The sequence below is a fragment of the Oncorhynchus keta genome, chromosome 16, assembly GCF_023373465.1.
Source record: "Oncorhynchus keta strain PuntledgeMale-10-30-2019 chromosome 16, Oket_V2, whole genome shotgun sequence".
NCBI classification, from domain to species: domain Eukaryota; kingdom Metazoa; phylum Chordata; class Actinopteri; order Salmoniformes; family Salmonidae; genus Oncorhynchus; species Oncorhynchus keta.
In genome coordinates, this window is record NC_068436.1 from 8,678,809 (window position 1) to 8,692,809 (window position 14,001).

Here is a 14,001-nt window from a genome sequence, read left to right on the forward strand (position 1 = left end):
GGTGAGGACCACCTGGTACAGTAACTGCACCACCCTCAACCACATGACTCTTCAGAGAGTGGTGTGGTCAGCCCAACGCACGCCTCTGGCCCTCCAGGTCATTTATACCACTCTGTGTCGATGGAAGGCCAAGAAGATCATTAGGGACCTCAGCCAACCGAGCCATGGACTGTTCACTCTACTACCGTCTGGCAGATGGTACAGGGGCATCAGAGCCAGAACCAATAGGCTCCGTGATGGCTTCTAACACCAAGCCGTCACTAGCTGTCTGCCTGTCCAGTACTCTGTCCTGCACCAAATAAACTTTTTTTTGCACACATACTCCCAATCACTCACATAAAATACACACACACAAGCTCTTTCTCTCTCTCTCACACACACACACACAGAGACTCTGCACACATTCATACACCCATACTCACAAACACAGTCAACGCTGTTGTCCCATGTACAGTTGAAGTCGGAGGTTTACATACACCTTAGCCAAATACATTTAAACTCAGTTTTTCACAATTCCTGACATTTAATCCTTGTAAACATTCCCTGTCTTAGGTCAGTTAGGATCACCACTTTATTTTAAGAATGTGAAATGTCAGAATAATAGTGGAGAGAATGATTTATGTAAGCTTTTATTTCTTTCATCACATTCCCAGTGGGTCAGTAGTTTACATACACTCAATTAGCATTTGGTAGCATTGCCTTTAAATTGTTTCACTTGGGTCAAATGTTTTGGGTAGCCTTCCAGAAGCTTTCCACAATAATTTGGGTGAATTTTGGCCCATTCCTCCTGACAGAGCTGGTGTAACTGAGTCAGGTTTGTAGGCCTCCTTGCTCGCACATACATTTTCTAGAGGATTGAGGTCAGGGCTTTGTGATGGCCACTCCAATACCTTGACTTTGTTGGCCTTAAGCCATTTTGCCACAACTTTGGAAGTATGCTTGGGGTCATTGTCCATTTGGAAAACCCATTTGCGACCAAGCTTTAACTTCCTGACTGATGCCTTGAGATGATGCTTCAATATATCCACATTACTTTACCTCCTCATGATGCCATCTATATTGTGAAGTGCACCAGTCCTTCCTGCAGCCAAGCGCCCCACAACATGATGCTGCCACCCCCGTGATTCACGGTTGGGATGATGTTCTTCGGCTTGCAAGCCGCCCCCTTTTTCCTCCAAACATAACGATGGTCATTATGGCCAAACAGTTCCATTTCTATTTAATCAGACCAGAGGACATTTCTCCAAAAAGTACGATATTTGTCCCCATGTGCAGCTGCAAACCATAGTCTGGCTTTTTTATGGCGGTTTTGGAGCAGTGGCTTCTTCCTTGCTGAGCGGCCTTTCAGGTTATGTCGCTATAGGACTCGTTTTACTGTGGATATAGATACTTTTGTAACGGTTTCCTCCAGCATCTTCACAAGGTCCTTTGTTGTTGTTCTGAGATTGATTTGCACTTTTCGATCCAAAGTATTTTCATCTCTAGGAGACAGAACACGTCTCCTTCCTGAGCGGTATGACGGCTGCATGGTCCCATGGTGTTTGTACTTGTGTACTATTGTTTGTACAGATGATCTGTTTGACATTGTACTGAGCTGTTAGGAGCTGGTAACAAGCATTTAGCTAGTAACTATAACATCCAATAAACTGTGTCAGCCACCATTAAACGTTGATTTGATTAAATAAACCTTTATATGCTCTTCTTTAAATTTGTGTTCACGGACTGCAGTTGATGAGGAACTGCTGATATCCAGTGTTGCTGGGACTGAACACCTCATGATGACGGAAGTCGGGCGGTAGTCGTTTAGCTCAGTTACCTTAGCTTGTTTCGTTGTTGTGGTCCTTCTGTAGCTCAGTTGGTAGAGCATGGCGCTTGTAAGGCCAGGGTAGTGGGTTCGATTCCCGGGACCACCCATACGTAGAATGTATGCACACATGACTAAGTCGCTTTGGATAAAAGCGTCTGCTAAATGGCATATATTATTATTATTATATATTGTTTTGGTCATGTTTCTGGTCACCTTGCCCTGGTTAAAAGCAGTGGTTTGCGCTTTCAGTTTCGAGCGAATGCTGCCATCAATCCACAGTTTCTGGTTTGGGAGTGTTTTAATCGTTGCTGTGGGTATAACATCTTCAATGCACTTTCTAATGAACTCGCTCACCGAATCAGCGTTTTCGTCAATGTTGTTGTTGGACGCAATGCGGAACATATCCCAATCCACGTGATCGAAGCAGTCTTGAAGCGTGGAATCAGATTGGTCGGACCAGCGTTGAATAGACCTGAGCGCGGGAACTTCTTGTTTTTGTCTCTGTCTGTAGGCTGGAGGCAACAAAATGGAGTCGTGGTCAGCTTTTCTGAAAGGAGGGCGGGGGAGGGCCTTTTTTGTGTCGCGGAAGTTAAAATAACAATGATCCAGGGATTTACCAGCCCTTGTTTTCAGATTAGCCTTGTTAAAATCCCCAGCTACAATGAATGCCTCAGGATATGTGGTTTCCAGTTTACATACAGTCAAATAAAGTTCATTCATCGATGTGTCTGCTTGGGGGGGGGGGATATATACGGCTGTGATTATAATCGAAGAGAATTCCCTTGGTAGATAATGCGGTCAACAAAAAAATTGTGAGGAATTCTAAGTCAGGTGAACAGAAGGACTTGAGGTTCTGTATGTTGTTATGATCACACCACGTCTCGTTAATCATAAGGCATACCCTCATACCCATACCCTTTCTTTCCAGAAAGATGCTTGTTTCTGTCGGCACGATACATGAAGAAACCAGCTGGCTGCACCGTCATGTTTACACATGGTCTGCGGTTGTGAGGTGGGGTTGGACGTACTGCCAAATTCTCTAAAACTCCGTTGGAGGTGGCTAATGGTAGAGACGTTAACATGACATTTTCTGGCAACAGCTCTGGTGGACCTTCCTGCAGTCAGCATGCCAATTGCATGCTCCTTCAAAACTTGAGACATCTGTGGCATTGTGTTGTGTGACAAAACTGTACAATTTAGAGTGGTCCTTTATTGTCCCCAGCACAAGGTGCAACTGTGTAATGATCATGCTGTTTCATCAGCTTCTTGATATGCCACACCTGTAAAATGGATGGATTATCTTGGAAAAGGCGACATGCTTACTAACAGGGATGTAAACACATTTGTGCACAAATGTCTCTCAAATTAAGCTTTTTGTGCAGAAATAACATTTCTGGGATCTTTTATCTCATGAAACCTCATGCTCATGAAGCCAATACTTATATATACAATATACAATATATATGCTCATGAAACCAATACTTTACATGTTGCGTTTATATTTTTGTTCAGTATAAATGGAATTAAGTCAGTCATTCTATTCTTCTGTACTCTATTATTAATGCTAACACAGTGGCGTTGTACGAATACCCATACTAGTATAAAATACTTCTACTGCATACCAATTTCAGCGTTTGATCTAGTATAATTCACTGATATTTTTCACTCACGTGTTTGACAACAACTGATAATCAGATAAATTGACACCTGTACCAAAATGAACGATTTGCGGGAGTTAACAAATCACGCATTAGGTGAAACGTTAAGTTTACTAATGCTGCGTTCATGTCTTAGTCGGAACTACAAATCTCGGATATTTACGAATTGCTAACCGGTTGTTTTTCTAGGCGTTCATCAAATCAGAGATCGGACATTCGGAACAAGATTTTCCTTGTTCCGAATAGAATATGAACGCGGTATATTTTCGAAATTTCACATACTATTAAACGTTATTTGTTTCGTATACTACGTACGGGTATTCGGACACTGTAGTGTTCTTTATAAACACGTGTGCTCTCAGCTTGAAAGATAATGTTCATAGGATATGTTATGTGTAATATAATGTAATAAGAATTACCGTGTTTCAAACAACAGCGCGCATTCCTTTCCATTTAACCAACCCATTTGAAATACAGTATGACGCCAACAAATAAGATCCTTTCTCTTCAGTGTAAACGGAAGCGAACAGTGACGATTTCCCCGTTGGCGTTTTTATTGTTGTTATTTAGACTTTTAACACCGTGGAACTCAATATGACTCATTTACCTGGACAGTATCACATACTTGCCTAAGGTAGTGTTTAATTCACGTTGGAGACGGGCCTTGGTTGATAGCTAGCTAAGTTAGCTGCTAACTAAGGTTCGCTAAAAATGGCTAACGTGAACAGTATGGTTTTTCACACTCAAATAGCCTCCATCATGGAGGTTCTAGCGAATGCAGCCGTGGCAGAGATCTGTAAAGTCGTAGACGACGACTATGCAGTGTTTCGTTTGGAAATAACTCAAAGCCAGAAAGAAAACAGGGCATTGCGGAGGAAACTACAGCTGCTGGAACTGAAAGTGTCACGGGAGCGCGGCCTCGCCAGTCCCAGTAGTGTAAAGATCCTCGACCGATACAGAGGAGTGGAAAGAGGTACAGTTTGGACAAGGCCGATGCTGCGCGGTTTGTTGGCGCTCATGTAATAGTTCAGTACCTGTCACCCGTTCCGTTCTGCACATGTGTTGAGATGTGTTACCCAGAATTGAGCCTTGGTCAGGTTGATAGTTTGCAATAATTCCCCTGATTACTTAGCTATCTTGCATAAAGACACAATATCAGATCCTTGATGTACTGCATTTCCTATTATTTACTCAATGAAAACTATTTGATGCATATAATGTCAATCAATAAATAGTATGACGTGATGAAAAGTGTTACCTTACACCCTAGCCAATTCTAGACCGTGTCAATAGTGTATAATATAGTGTTGAACATTGACAGCACTTAATAACCTAACCACTCTCTGTGAAGGACATCTCACTGCAGGCCACAGGAGCTTTGTGAAGCTAACAGGTCACAATACATGGAGAGAAGACCAACCAATCACTGTTGATGAGGGGAGTGGAACCTCAACCCAGCAAGTTATTGTGATAGAGGTTAGTTTAATAGTGTTGCATAACACATTACAGTTACTTTGTAAATCAAATGTGGCCTGTTTATTTCAGAAAGGCTCCCCTCATCCTCCATATGATGTGGAAGTACCCTGCAGTTAAATGCTTCTGGGATAAAGTTCATGAATGTAAATATTAAATGCGTTGAATCTAATGTATTAAAAAACACATTTTATATATACACTGCTCAAAAAAATAAAGGGAACACTTAAACAACACAATGTAACTCCCATGTCAATCATACTTCTGTGAAATCAAACTGTCTACTTAGGAAGCAACGCTGATTGACAAATTTCACATGCTGTTGTGCAAATGGAATAGACAACAGGTGGAAATTATAGGCAATTAGCAAGACACCCCCAATAAAGGGGTGGTTCTGCAGGGGGTGACCACAGACCACTTCTCAATGCCTATGCTTCCTGGCTGATGTTTTGGTCAATTTTGAATGCTGGCGGTGCTTTCACTCTAGTGGTAGCATGAGACGGAGTCTACAACCCACACAAGTGGCTCAGGTAGTGCAGCTCATCCATGCTGTGTCTGTCAGCGTAGTGTCCAGAGCATGGAGGCGATACCAGGAGAAAGGCCAGTACATCAGGAGACGTGGAGGAGGCCGTAGGAGGGCAACAACCCAGCAGCAGGACCGCTACCTCTGCCTTTGTGCAAGGAGGAGCAGGAGGAACACTGCCAGAGCCCTGCAAAATGACCTCCAGCAGGCCACAAATGTGCATGTGTCTGCTCAAACGGTCAGAAACAGACTCCATGAGGGTGGCATGAGGGCCCGACGTCCACAGGTGGGGGTTGTGCTTACAGCCCAACACCGTGCAGGACATTTGGCATTTGCCAGAGAACACCAAGATTGGCAAATTCGCCACTGGTGCCCTGTGCTCTTCATAGATGAAAGCAGGTTCACACTGAGCACATGACAGACGTGACAGAGTCTGGAGACGCGTGGAGAACGTTCTGCTGCCTGCAACATCCTCCAGCATGACCGGTTTGGCGGTGGGTCAGTCATGGTGTTGGCTGGCATTTCTTTGGGGGGGCCGCACAGCCCTCCTGCCATTAGGTACCGAGATGAGATCCTCAGACCCCTTGTGAGACCATATGCTGGTGCGGTTGGCCCTGGGTTCCTCCTAATGCAAGACAATGCTAGACCTCATGTGGCTGGAGTGTGTCAGCAGTTCCTGGAAGAGGAAGGCATTGATGCTATGGACTGGCCCACCCTTTCCCTAGTCCATCACCTCATCAGGAGCATGCCCAGGCGTTATAGGGAGGTCATACAGGCACGTGGAGGCCACACACACTACTGAGCCTAATTTTGACTTGTTTTAAGGACATTACATCAGTTGGATCAGCCTGTAGTGTGGTCTTCCACTTTAATTTTGAGTGTGACTCCAAATCCAGACCTCCATGGGTTGATACATTTGATTTCCATTGATAATTTTTGTGATTTTGTTGTCATCACATTCAACTATGTAAAGAAAAAAGTATTTAATAAGAATATTTCATTCATTCAGATCTAGGATGTGTTATTTTAGTGTTCCCTTTATTTTTTTGAGCAGTGTGTGTGTGTGTGTGTGTGTGTGTGTGTGTGTGTGTGTGTGTGTGTGTGTGTGTGTGTGTATATATATATATATATATATATATATATATATATATAATCACACACTGCTGTTCAAATGTTTGGGGTCATTTGTACAGTTGTATGTTTAGTTGAAGTCAGAATAGGTTGGAGTCATTAACCTGTTTTTCCAACCACTCCACAAATTTCTTGTTAACAAACTATAGTTTTGGCAAGTCTGTTAGGACATCGACTTTGTGCATGACACAAGTAATTTTTCCAACAATTATTTACATAAATGATTTCACTTTTACATAATTAATTCACTGTATCACAATTACAGTGGGTCAGAAGATTACACACACTATGTTGACTGTGCCTTTTAAACAGCTTGGAAGATTCCAGAAAATGATGTCATGGCTTTAGAAGCTTCTGATAGGCTTATTGACATCATTTGAGTCAATTGGTGGTGTGATTGTGGATGTATTTCAAGGCCTACCTTCAAACTCAGTGCCTCTTTGCTTGAAGTTATGGTAAAATCAAACGAAATCAGCAGACCTCCACAAGTCTGGTTCATCCTTGGGAGCAATTTTCAAACGCCTGAAGGTACCACGGTCATCTGTACAAACAATATCATGCAAGTTTCAACACCATCGGACCATGCAGCCGTCATACCGCTCAGGAAGGAGACGCGTTCTGTCTCCTAGAGATTAACATAACTTGGTGTGAAAATTGCAAAGCAATCCCAGAACAACAGCAAAGGACCTTTTGAAGATGCTGGAGGAAACAGGTATAAAAGTATCTATATCCACAGTAAAAACGAGTCCTATATCGACAACCTACCCGCCCGTCCAACATCTGGTCTGGTTTGACAGTCTGGTTAGACTGTAAACTCTCCTTCCAGACTCACATCAAACATCTCCAATCCAAAGTTAAATCTAGAATTGGCTTCCTATTTCACAACAAAGCATCCTTCACTCATGCTGCCAAACATACCCTTGTAAAACTGACCATCCTACCGATCCTCGACTTCAGCGATGTCATTTACAAAATAGCCTCCAATACCCTACTCAATAAATTGGATGCAGTCTGTCACAGTGCCATCCGTTTTGTCACCAAAGCGCCATATACTACCCACCACTGCGACCTGCCCTTGCTTCATACTCGTCGCCAAACCCACTGGCTCCAGGTCTTCTACAAGGCCCTGCTCGGTAAAGTCCCCCCTTATCTGAGCTCGCTGGTCACTGTAGCACGCGCTCCAGCAGGTATATCTCTCTGGTCACCCCCAAAACCAATTCCTCCTTTGGCCGCCTCTCCTTCCAGTTCTCTGCTGCCAATGACTGGAACGAACTACAAAAATCTCTGAAACTGGAAACACTTATCTCCCTCACTAGCTTTAAGCACCATCTGTCAGAGCAGCTCACATATTACTGCTCCTGTACATAGCCATCTATAATTTATTCCAAACAGCTACCTCTTCCCCTACTGTATTTATTTATTTTGCTCCTTTGCACCCCATTGTTTCTATCTCTACTTTGCACATTCTTCAACTGCATATCTACCATTCCAGTGTTTTACTTGCTATATTGTATTTACTTCTCCACCATGGCCTTTTTTTGCCTTTACCTCCCTTATCTCACCTCATTTGCTCACATCGTATATAGACTTATTTTTCTACTGTATTATTAACTGTGTGTTTGTTTTACTCCATGTGTAAACTCTGTGTTGTTGTATGTGTCAAACTGTTTTGCTTTATCTTTGCCAGGTGGCAATTGTAAATGAGAACTTGTTCTCAACTTGCCTACCTGGTTAAATAAAGGTTAAATAAAAAAATAACCTGCAAGGCTGCTCAGCAAGGAAGACGCCACTGCTCCAAAACCGCCATGAAAATGCCAGACTGCTTTTCAATTGCACAAGGGGACAAAGATCATACTTCTTTGAGAAATGTCCTCTGGTTTGATGAAACAAACAACCTGTGTTGCTAAGCAGGGCGGGAAAGGGTCGAAAACATGGTTTCCATGTGGGGTGGACGGAAACATGTTGAGCTGGGGGTGAATGGCATTAGAGGTCTTCACAGATTAAAAACCTGTACCCGAATGTCCCAGACCCGATCTGGGGCCCAGAACTCTAAATAATATCACAGGTCTGGGTCAGATCTGATTGATTGTCACGGGTCTCGGGTATGTGTAATTTTAACTGAACTGTCTGGAAGGGCCTGTACAGAACCAAATGGGACTGCTGCAGTAGAGCGAGAGAGATTTCATAATTTATGCTGCTGCTCTTGCTTTTCATGAGTGTAGCTGGTTGTTGTTGTTGGCCAATCATAAGTCCTCAAAGCAGATATTGGCTACAGTCATTGGGCCTCGCTCCGTGTCGCAAGAATTGGGAGATATCTAATCAATGGAAGATGAAATTAAAAGTTAGAGAAGGATAGGCTACAACGACCAAGAGCCAACAGGTAGGTTACTACTTAATATTCTGAATGGAGTAATTTGTAACAGTAGAATGAGAACGCATGCACTGCAGTCTCAATTAGCCTAGCTAGCTTCTAGCAAGCTTCTCCTGGTTTGATGCAGTCAAGACAGGTACTACGTAGTCTTTTTTTGATAATAAATAACCTAGCTATGGCAGCTAGCGGCAGGTAGCCTAGTGGTTAAGAGCGTTGGGCTAGTAACCGAAAGGTTGCTGGTTCAAATCCCGAGCCAAAATCTGTCTGCCCTTGAACAAGGTACTTAACTCTAATTGCTCCAGGATCGTTGTCAATAATGGCTGATCCCTGGCTGTGACCTGCAACAAATAAATGTCCAATTCACATGTGTGTAATACACACTTGTACATGTCTCTACATTTGAAAAATGTATTTATGCATATTTGGTTCGAGTGGGGAAAGTCCCAGGTCCATTTCATAACATTTTGGACCCGTGAAGATGTCTAAATGGGATGATGAGTTGGGGGTGTAGGACCACCTCTTATGTTACTCTTACTCTCTTCTTTACACCAATTTTATTATTACAAAATCTGTGTGATCAATATGATAATTTCTCTGTTTTTGCCTACAGATACATGTTGTATAAACTGTGTAAATTTAAATGAATATTGTACCCTCCCCCCTCCAAAAAAAGACAAAGCAAATACAAACTTGGTAAAAAAAAATGTTACTTCCCTATGACATTGTTATCCAATTCTACTCATGTACCGTTAATAACCTCTCTTGTCAGTCAGCAGATGCAGAGTCTGCAGATGCAGAGTCTGCAAGTCCTGGGGTCAAGCAGGAGAAGACTGAAGCAGAGGAGGAACCATGGCACAGCAGAGACATCCAGACTGGAGCTCACCCTGTAGCCATGGAGTACCCCACCACTGCCACAGTGCTACCCATGACGAGACGCAGCATCACGGAGGTCAGTGGAACGCCGAACGCCGTCCTCAAGTCCGAGACGGACACCAAGACTAAAACAGGGCTGGGCTGTCCTGCTCCCCGCTCAGAATATTTCCATTACGGTAACCCGAGGACTGTTCTGTCCCATCAGAACTCGGGTGACACGTTACAAACTGGCAATGATCCGTCCTGTTCATACACTACAGAGATACCTGGTGACATGCCAGTTGGCTTAGATACACAGACTAATCCAATGAGAGGGGCCTGGAACCGGTACAGTAGTAGTGCACACTCTGAAGGGTGCCTAGATAAGAAAGGAGAGGGTCTGGTCATAAATGAGATGACTGTGAAAGTGGAGGGCAAGGCTCCTCTGACATGGAATGCAGACGAGACTCACTTCAGAGAAGGACACTCGCAGGGCAACACCAGTGATTTCTTAGACTACAGCGAAAGCTTAGAGACAAATCTAAATGTCCCGACTCACTCCCCTTTACACCCAGTGTCCATGTCGATGGCACCTTCCGATTCACAAGGCTGCATCCTTTTCGATCAGGTATTGAACTCAAACGACCAAAGGGCCAAGCCGTGGGGAGAGGGAGCAACAACGGGCGGTAAAGAGACGCAGTTCTTCTGCATGTTCTGTAACAAAGGCTTTAGCTGCCCACAGAAGGTGGAGATCCACCAGAGAGTCCACACAGGGGTGAAACCCTTCATCTGTACCCAGTGTCACATGCGCTTCGCCCATGCTGGCAACCTGAAGAGGCACCAGCGGTTCCACACAGGTGTAAAACCCTTCAAATGTACCCAGTGTCACATGCGCTTCACCCAGGCTGGTGACCTTAAGAGGCACGAGAGGGTCCACACAGGGGAGAAACCCTACAGCTGTCCCCAGTGTGAGAAGAGGTTCTCCCGTCAGGATCAGCTGAAGATGCACCTGAAGGTCCACACGGGAGAGAAGCCATTTGCCTGTACTCACTGTGGGAAGAGGTTTTCAGAGAGGACCTACCTCAGGATGCACCAGCAGAAACACCATTCCACTCTATAACATAGAAAGTAACCATTCCACTCAATAGCTTCTGACGTTTAGATCAAACTCTGCATTAAAGTCTAAGATGAATGTTCATTGTTGTCAGCAGAAAAGATCAACAGATACATCTGAGCATAAGAGAGTAACAGATTTGTGTTGAATATTTCTGGGTAGATTATTGCATAATATGTGTATACGGCGTAACATAGTGTTTGTACTGTGTAGGCTATATGATGTTCACACATTTTCCCAAGACACTTAATGCAGATTTGTAGTTGAGATATGTGTATGTCTGGTTTTCATATGGTGTATAAACACAAAATGGGAATTTTCATTCTAAGGCTTTCATTGAGACTCTCTTTAGTACACATCACATCTGATCTCACGCTTTCGAACCAATATACACTTACTAAATATACGTACACACTAACACCTACTGTACACGTTAAAATAGTTGTCAGGTTTGTCTGATAACTTTTGACTTACCATAGCTGAATCATATTTATGTCCACCACAATGGGTTTAACAACAATGAAGTCATTCTGTAACTACAGTGTAGGACTCAAACATAGTGGGGATGGGTAAACACTCCATGTTGATTGTGTGATTATTGTCTGTGTATGTACCTGAGGGAGTGCATGTCTGTGTAATCTGTATCACCTGTCTCTTCCAGGAGGACGGTCAGGAGGTGCTGCTGGTGAATGAGGAGGGTCTGGGGAACCCTGAGGGGACCATGGTCATGGAGGTCAACCAGACTCCACCTCCTCCTGAACCCACAGAGGAACCAACTGAGCAGCACAGGACCACACACAGTCTCACAGAGGTGAGCCCACTAAACTACTGTCTGAATGGTATTATTTCAGGGCCCGTATCTACAAAGCCTCTCAGAGTAGGAGTGCTGTTCTTGGATCAGTTTTGCCTTTTAGATAATCACGAATAAGACTATGTAGACCGGTGGGGACCTGGTCCTAAATCAGCACTCTTACTCTGAATCGCTTTGTGGATACAGAACCAGGACTTGATTAATTTTGTCTTCAATTAAATGGGTTTCTTATAGCATGTTCAACTCTAATGATGTTTTTATCACAACAAATGTAGCGTTATTGCGAATGTCCCCACTGTGCTCTTGGCACATGAGCTCCAGCCAACAGCTGGCAGATACAGTGCAGGTAGGATTATTATGCATAATAGGGAGATTCTTTTTATTTCTCAAACAGAAGCCAAGCGTCGATCAGCATTTCACTAGAATACGACCGTTGATATTTAATTGGAAGGAGCGTCGAGCTCATCACCGTGCACTTTCACCACCCTGTGAAGTTTATCATTACTTATTTCATCTGTAGACGAAAAACGGCATGTGCCGAATACAACCAGTGTAGACCTTACAGTTAAATGCTTACTTATGAGCAACTAACCAACAATGCAGTTTGAAAAAATATGAGTAAGAATTAAAAGTAACAAATAGTTAAAGAGCAGCAGTAAAATAACAATAGCGAGACTATACAGTGCCTTGCAAAAGTATTCAACCCCCTTGGTGTTTTTCCTATTTTGTTGCATTACAACCTGTAATTTAAATGTATTTTTATTTGGATTTCATGTAATGGACATACACAAAATAGGCCAAATTGGTGAAGTGAAATTTAAAAAATAACTTATTTTTAAAAAATCTAAAAAATGAAAACTGAAAAGTGGTGCGTGCATATATATTCACCCCCTTTGCGATGTATCCCCTAAATAAGATCTGGTGCAACCAATTTACCTTCAGAAGTCACAATTTATTTAACATAAGTTAAAGCAAGTCCACCTCTGTGCAATCTCAGTATGTGTGTGTGTGTATGTGTATATCTATCTATCTATCTATCTATCTATCTATCTATCTATCTATCTATCTATCTATACACCGCTTGCTTGGTGTTGTCCCTTGCTGAGTGGTGTTCCAGACTCATGTATGTATATATATATATGTATATATATATATATGTATATTGGAGTATCTGTCCATAGGACCACTTTAATCCGTACACTCCACAGAGCTACCGGAGAGTGTCCAGAAGGAAATAAGCAAACACGTTTGGCGTTCGCCAAAAGGCATGTGGGAGACTCCCCAAACATATGGACGAAGGTACTCTGGTCAGATGAGACTAAAATGTAGCTTTTTGGCCATCAAGGAAAGCGCTATGTCTGGCACAAACCCAACACTTCTCATCACCCCGAGAACCCTATCCCCACAGGGAAGCATGGAGGTGGCAGCATCATGCTGTGGGGATGTTTTTCCATCGGCAGGGACTGGGAAACTGGTCAGAATTGAAGGATGGCGCTAAATACAGGGAAATTCTTGAGGGAAACCTGTTTCAGTCTTCCAGAGATTTGAGACTGGGACCGAGGTTCACCTTCTAGCAGGACAATGACCCTAAGCATACTGCTAAAGCAACACTCGAGTGGTTTAAGGGGAAACATTTAAATGTCTTAGAATGGCCTAGTCGAAGCCCAGAACTCAATCCATTGCTGTACACCAGTGGAACCCTGTCAAAAAAGAGGAAATAAATAAAAGAAACTTAGGCTTAAAAGTTTAAAAAAACGAATATATCATGGTGAAAAGATGAAAACAAAACGTTTCCGCATCAAGCCATCAGTGTAAATCAGAGGTGTCAAGCTCATTCCACGGAGGGCCTAGTGCCCTCAAATTCAACTCTGGACCTCGAAGACAGTTCCACTGCATTTTCTAATTGATCCCCTCTAATCAGAGACTGATTTAGACCTGGGACACCAGGTGTTTGCAATTAATTATCAGGTAGAACAGAACCAGCAGGTTCCAGACCTCGTAAGGGTAAGAACTGAGTACCTCTGGCCTAGTGTATGCTAGTTTTTGTTTTTGTCCTTTCAATTAGGCATGGGGAGTTCCTTACTAATTAGTGACCTTAATCAATCAATCAAGTATAAGGGACGAGCAAAAACCCGCAATCACTCGGCCCTATGTTGAATGAGTTTGACTCGTGGCGTAAACGATCGGCACACACACCTCTGGCTTCGATTTCAAGGATAATTGCGTACGTCACATGATCAAGAAATAAAATACATAAAATC

General features: G+C 43.1%; 1 protein-coding gene across 11 annotated transcripts in view; it reads left to right on the forward strand.

Moving 5' to 3' along the window:
* LOC118395578 (zinc finger protein 143-like) overlaps positions 1–11,717 on the forward strand; it is a 75,501-nt gene extending 63,784 nt beyond the window's left edge. For all 11 annotated transcript variants that reach the window (XM_052465078.1, XM_052465082.1, XM_052465077.1 and 8 more), the window contains one exon: positions 9,733–11,717. In XM_052465078.1, the coding sequence (XP_052321038.1) occupies positions 9,733–10,935 (1,203 nt within the window). In that variant the 3' untranslated portion in view covers positions 10,936–11,717. The remainder of the gene's footprint in view (positions 1–9,732) is intronic.
* The last annotated feature ends 2,284 nt before the right edge of the window (positions 11,718–14,001 follow it).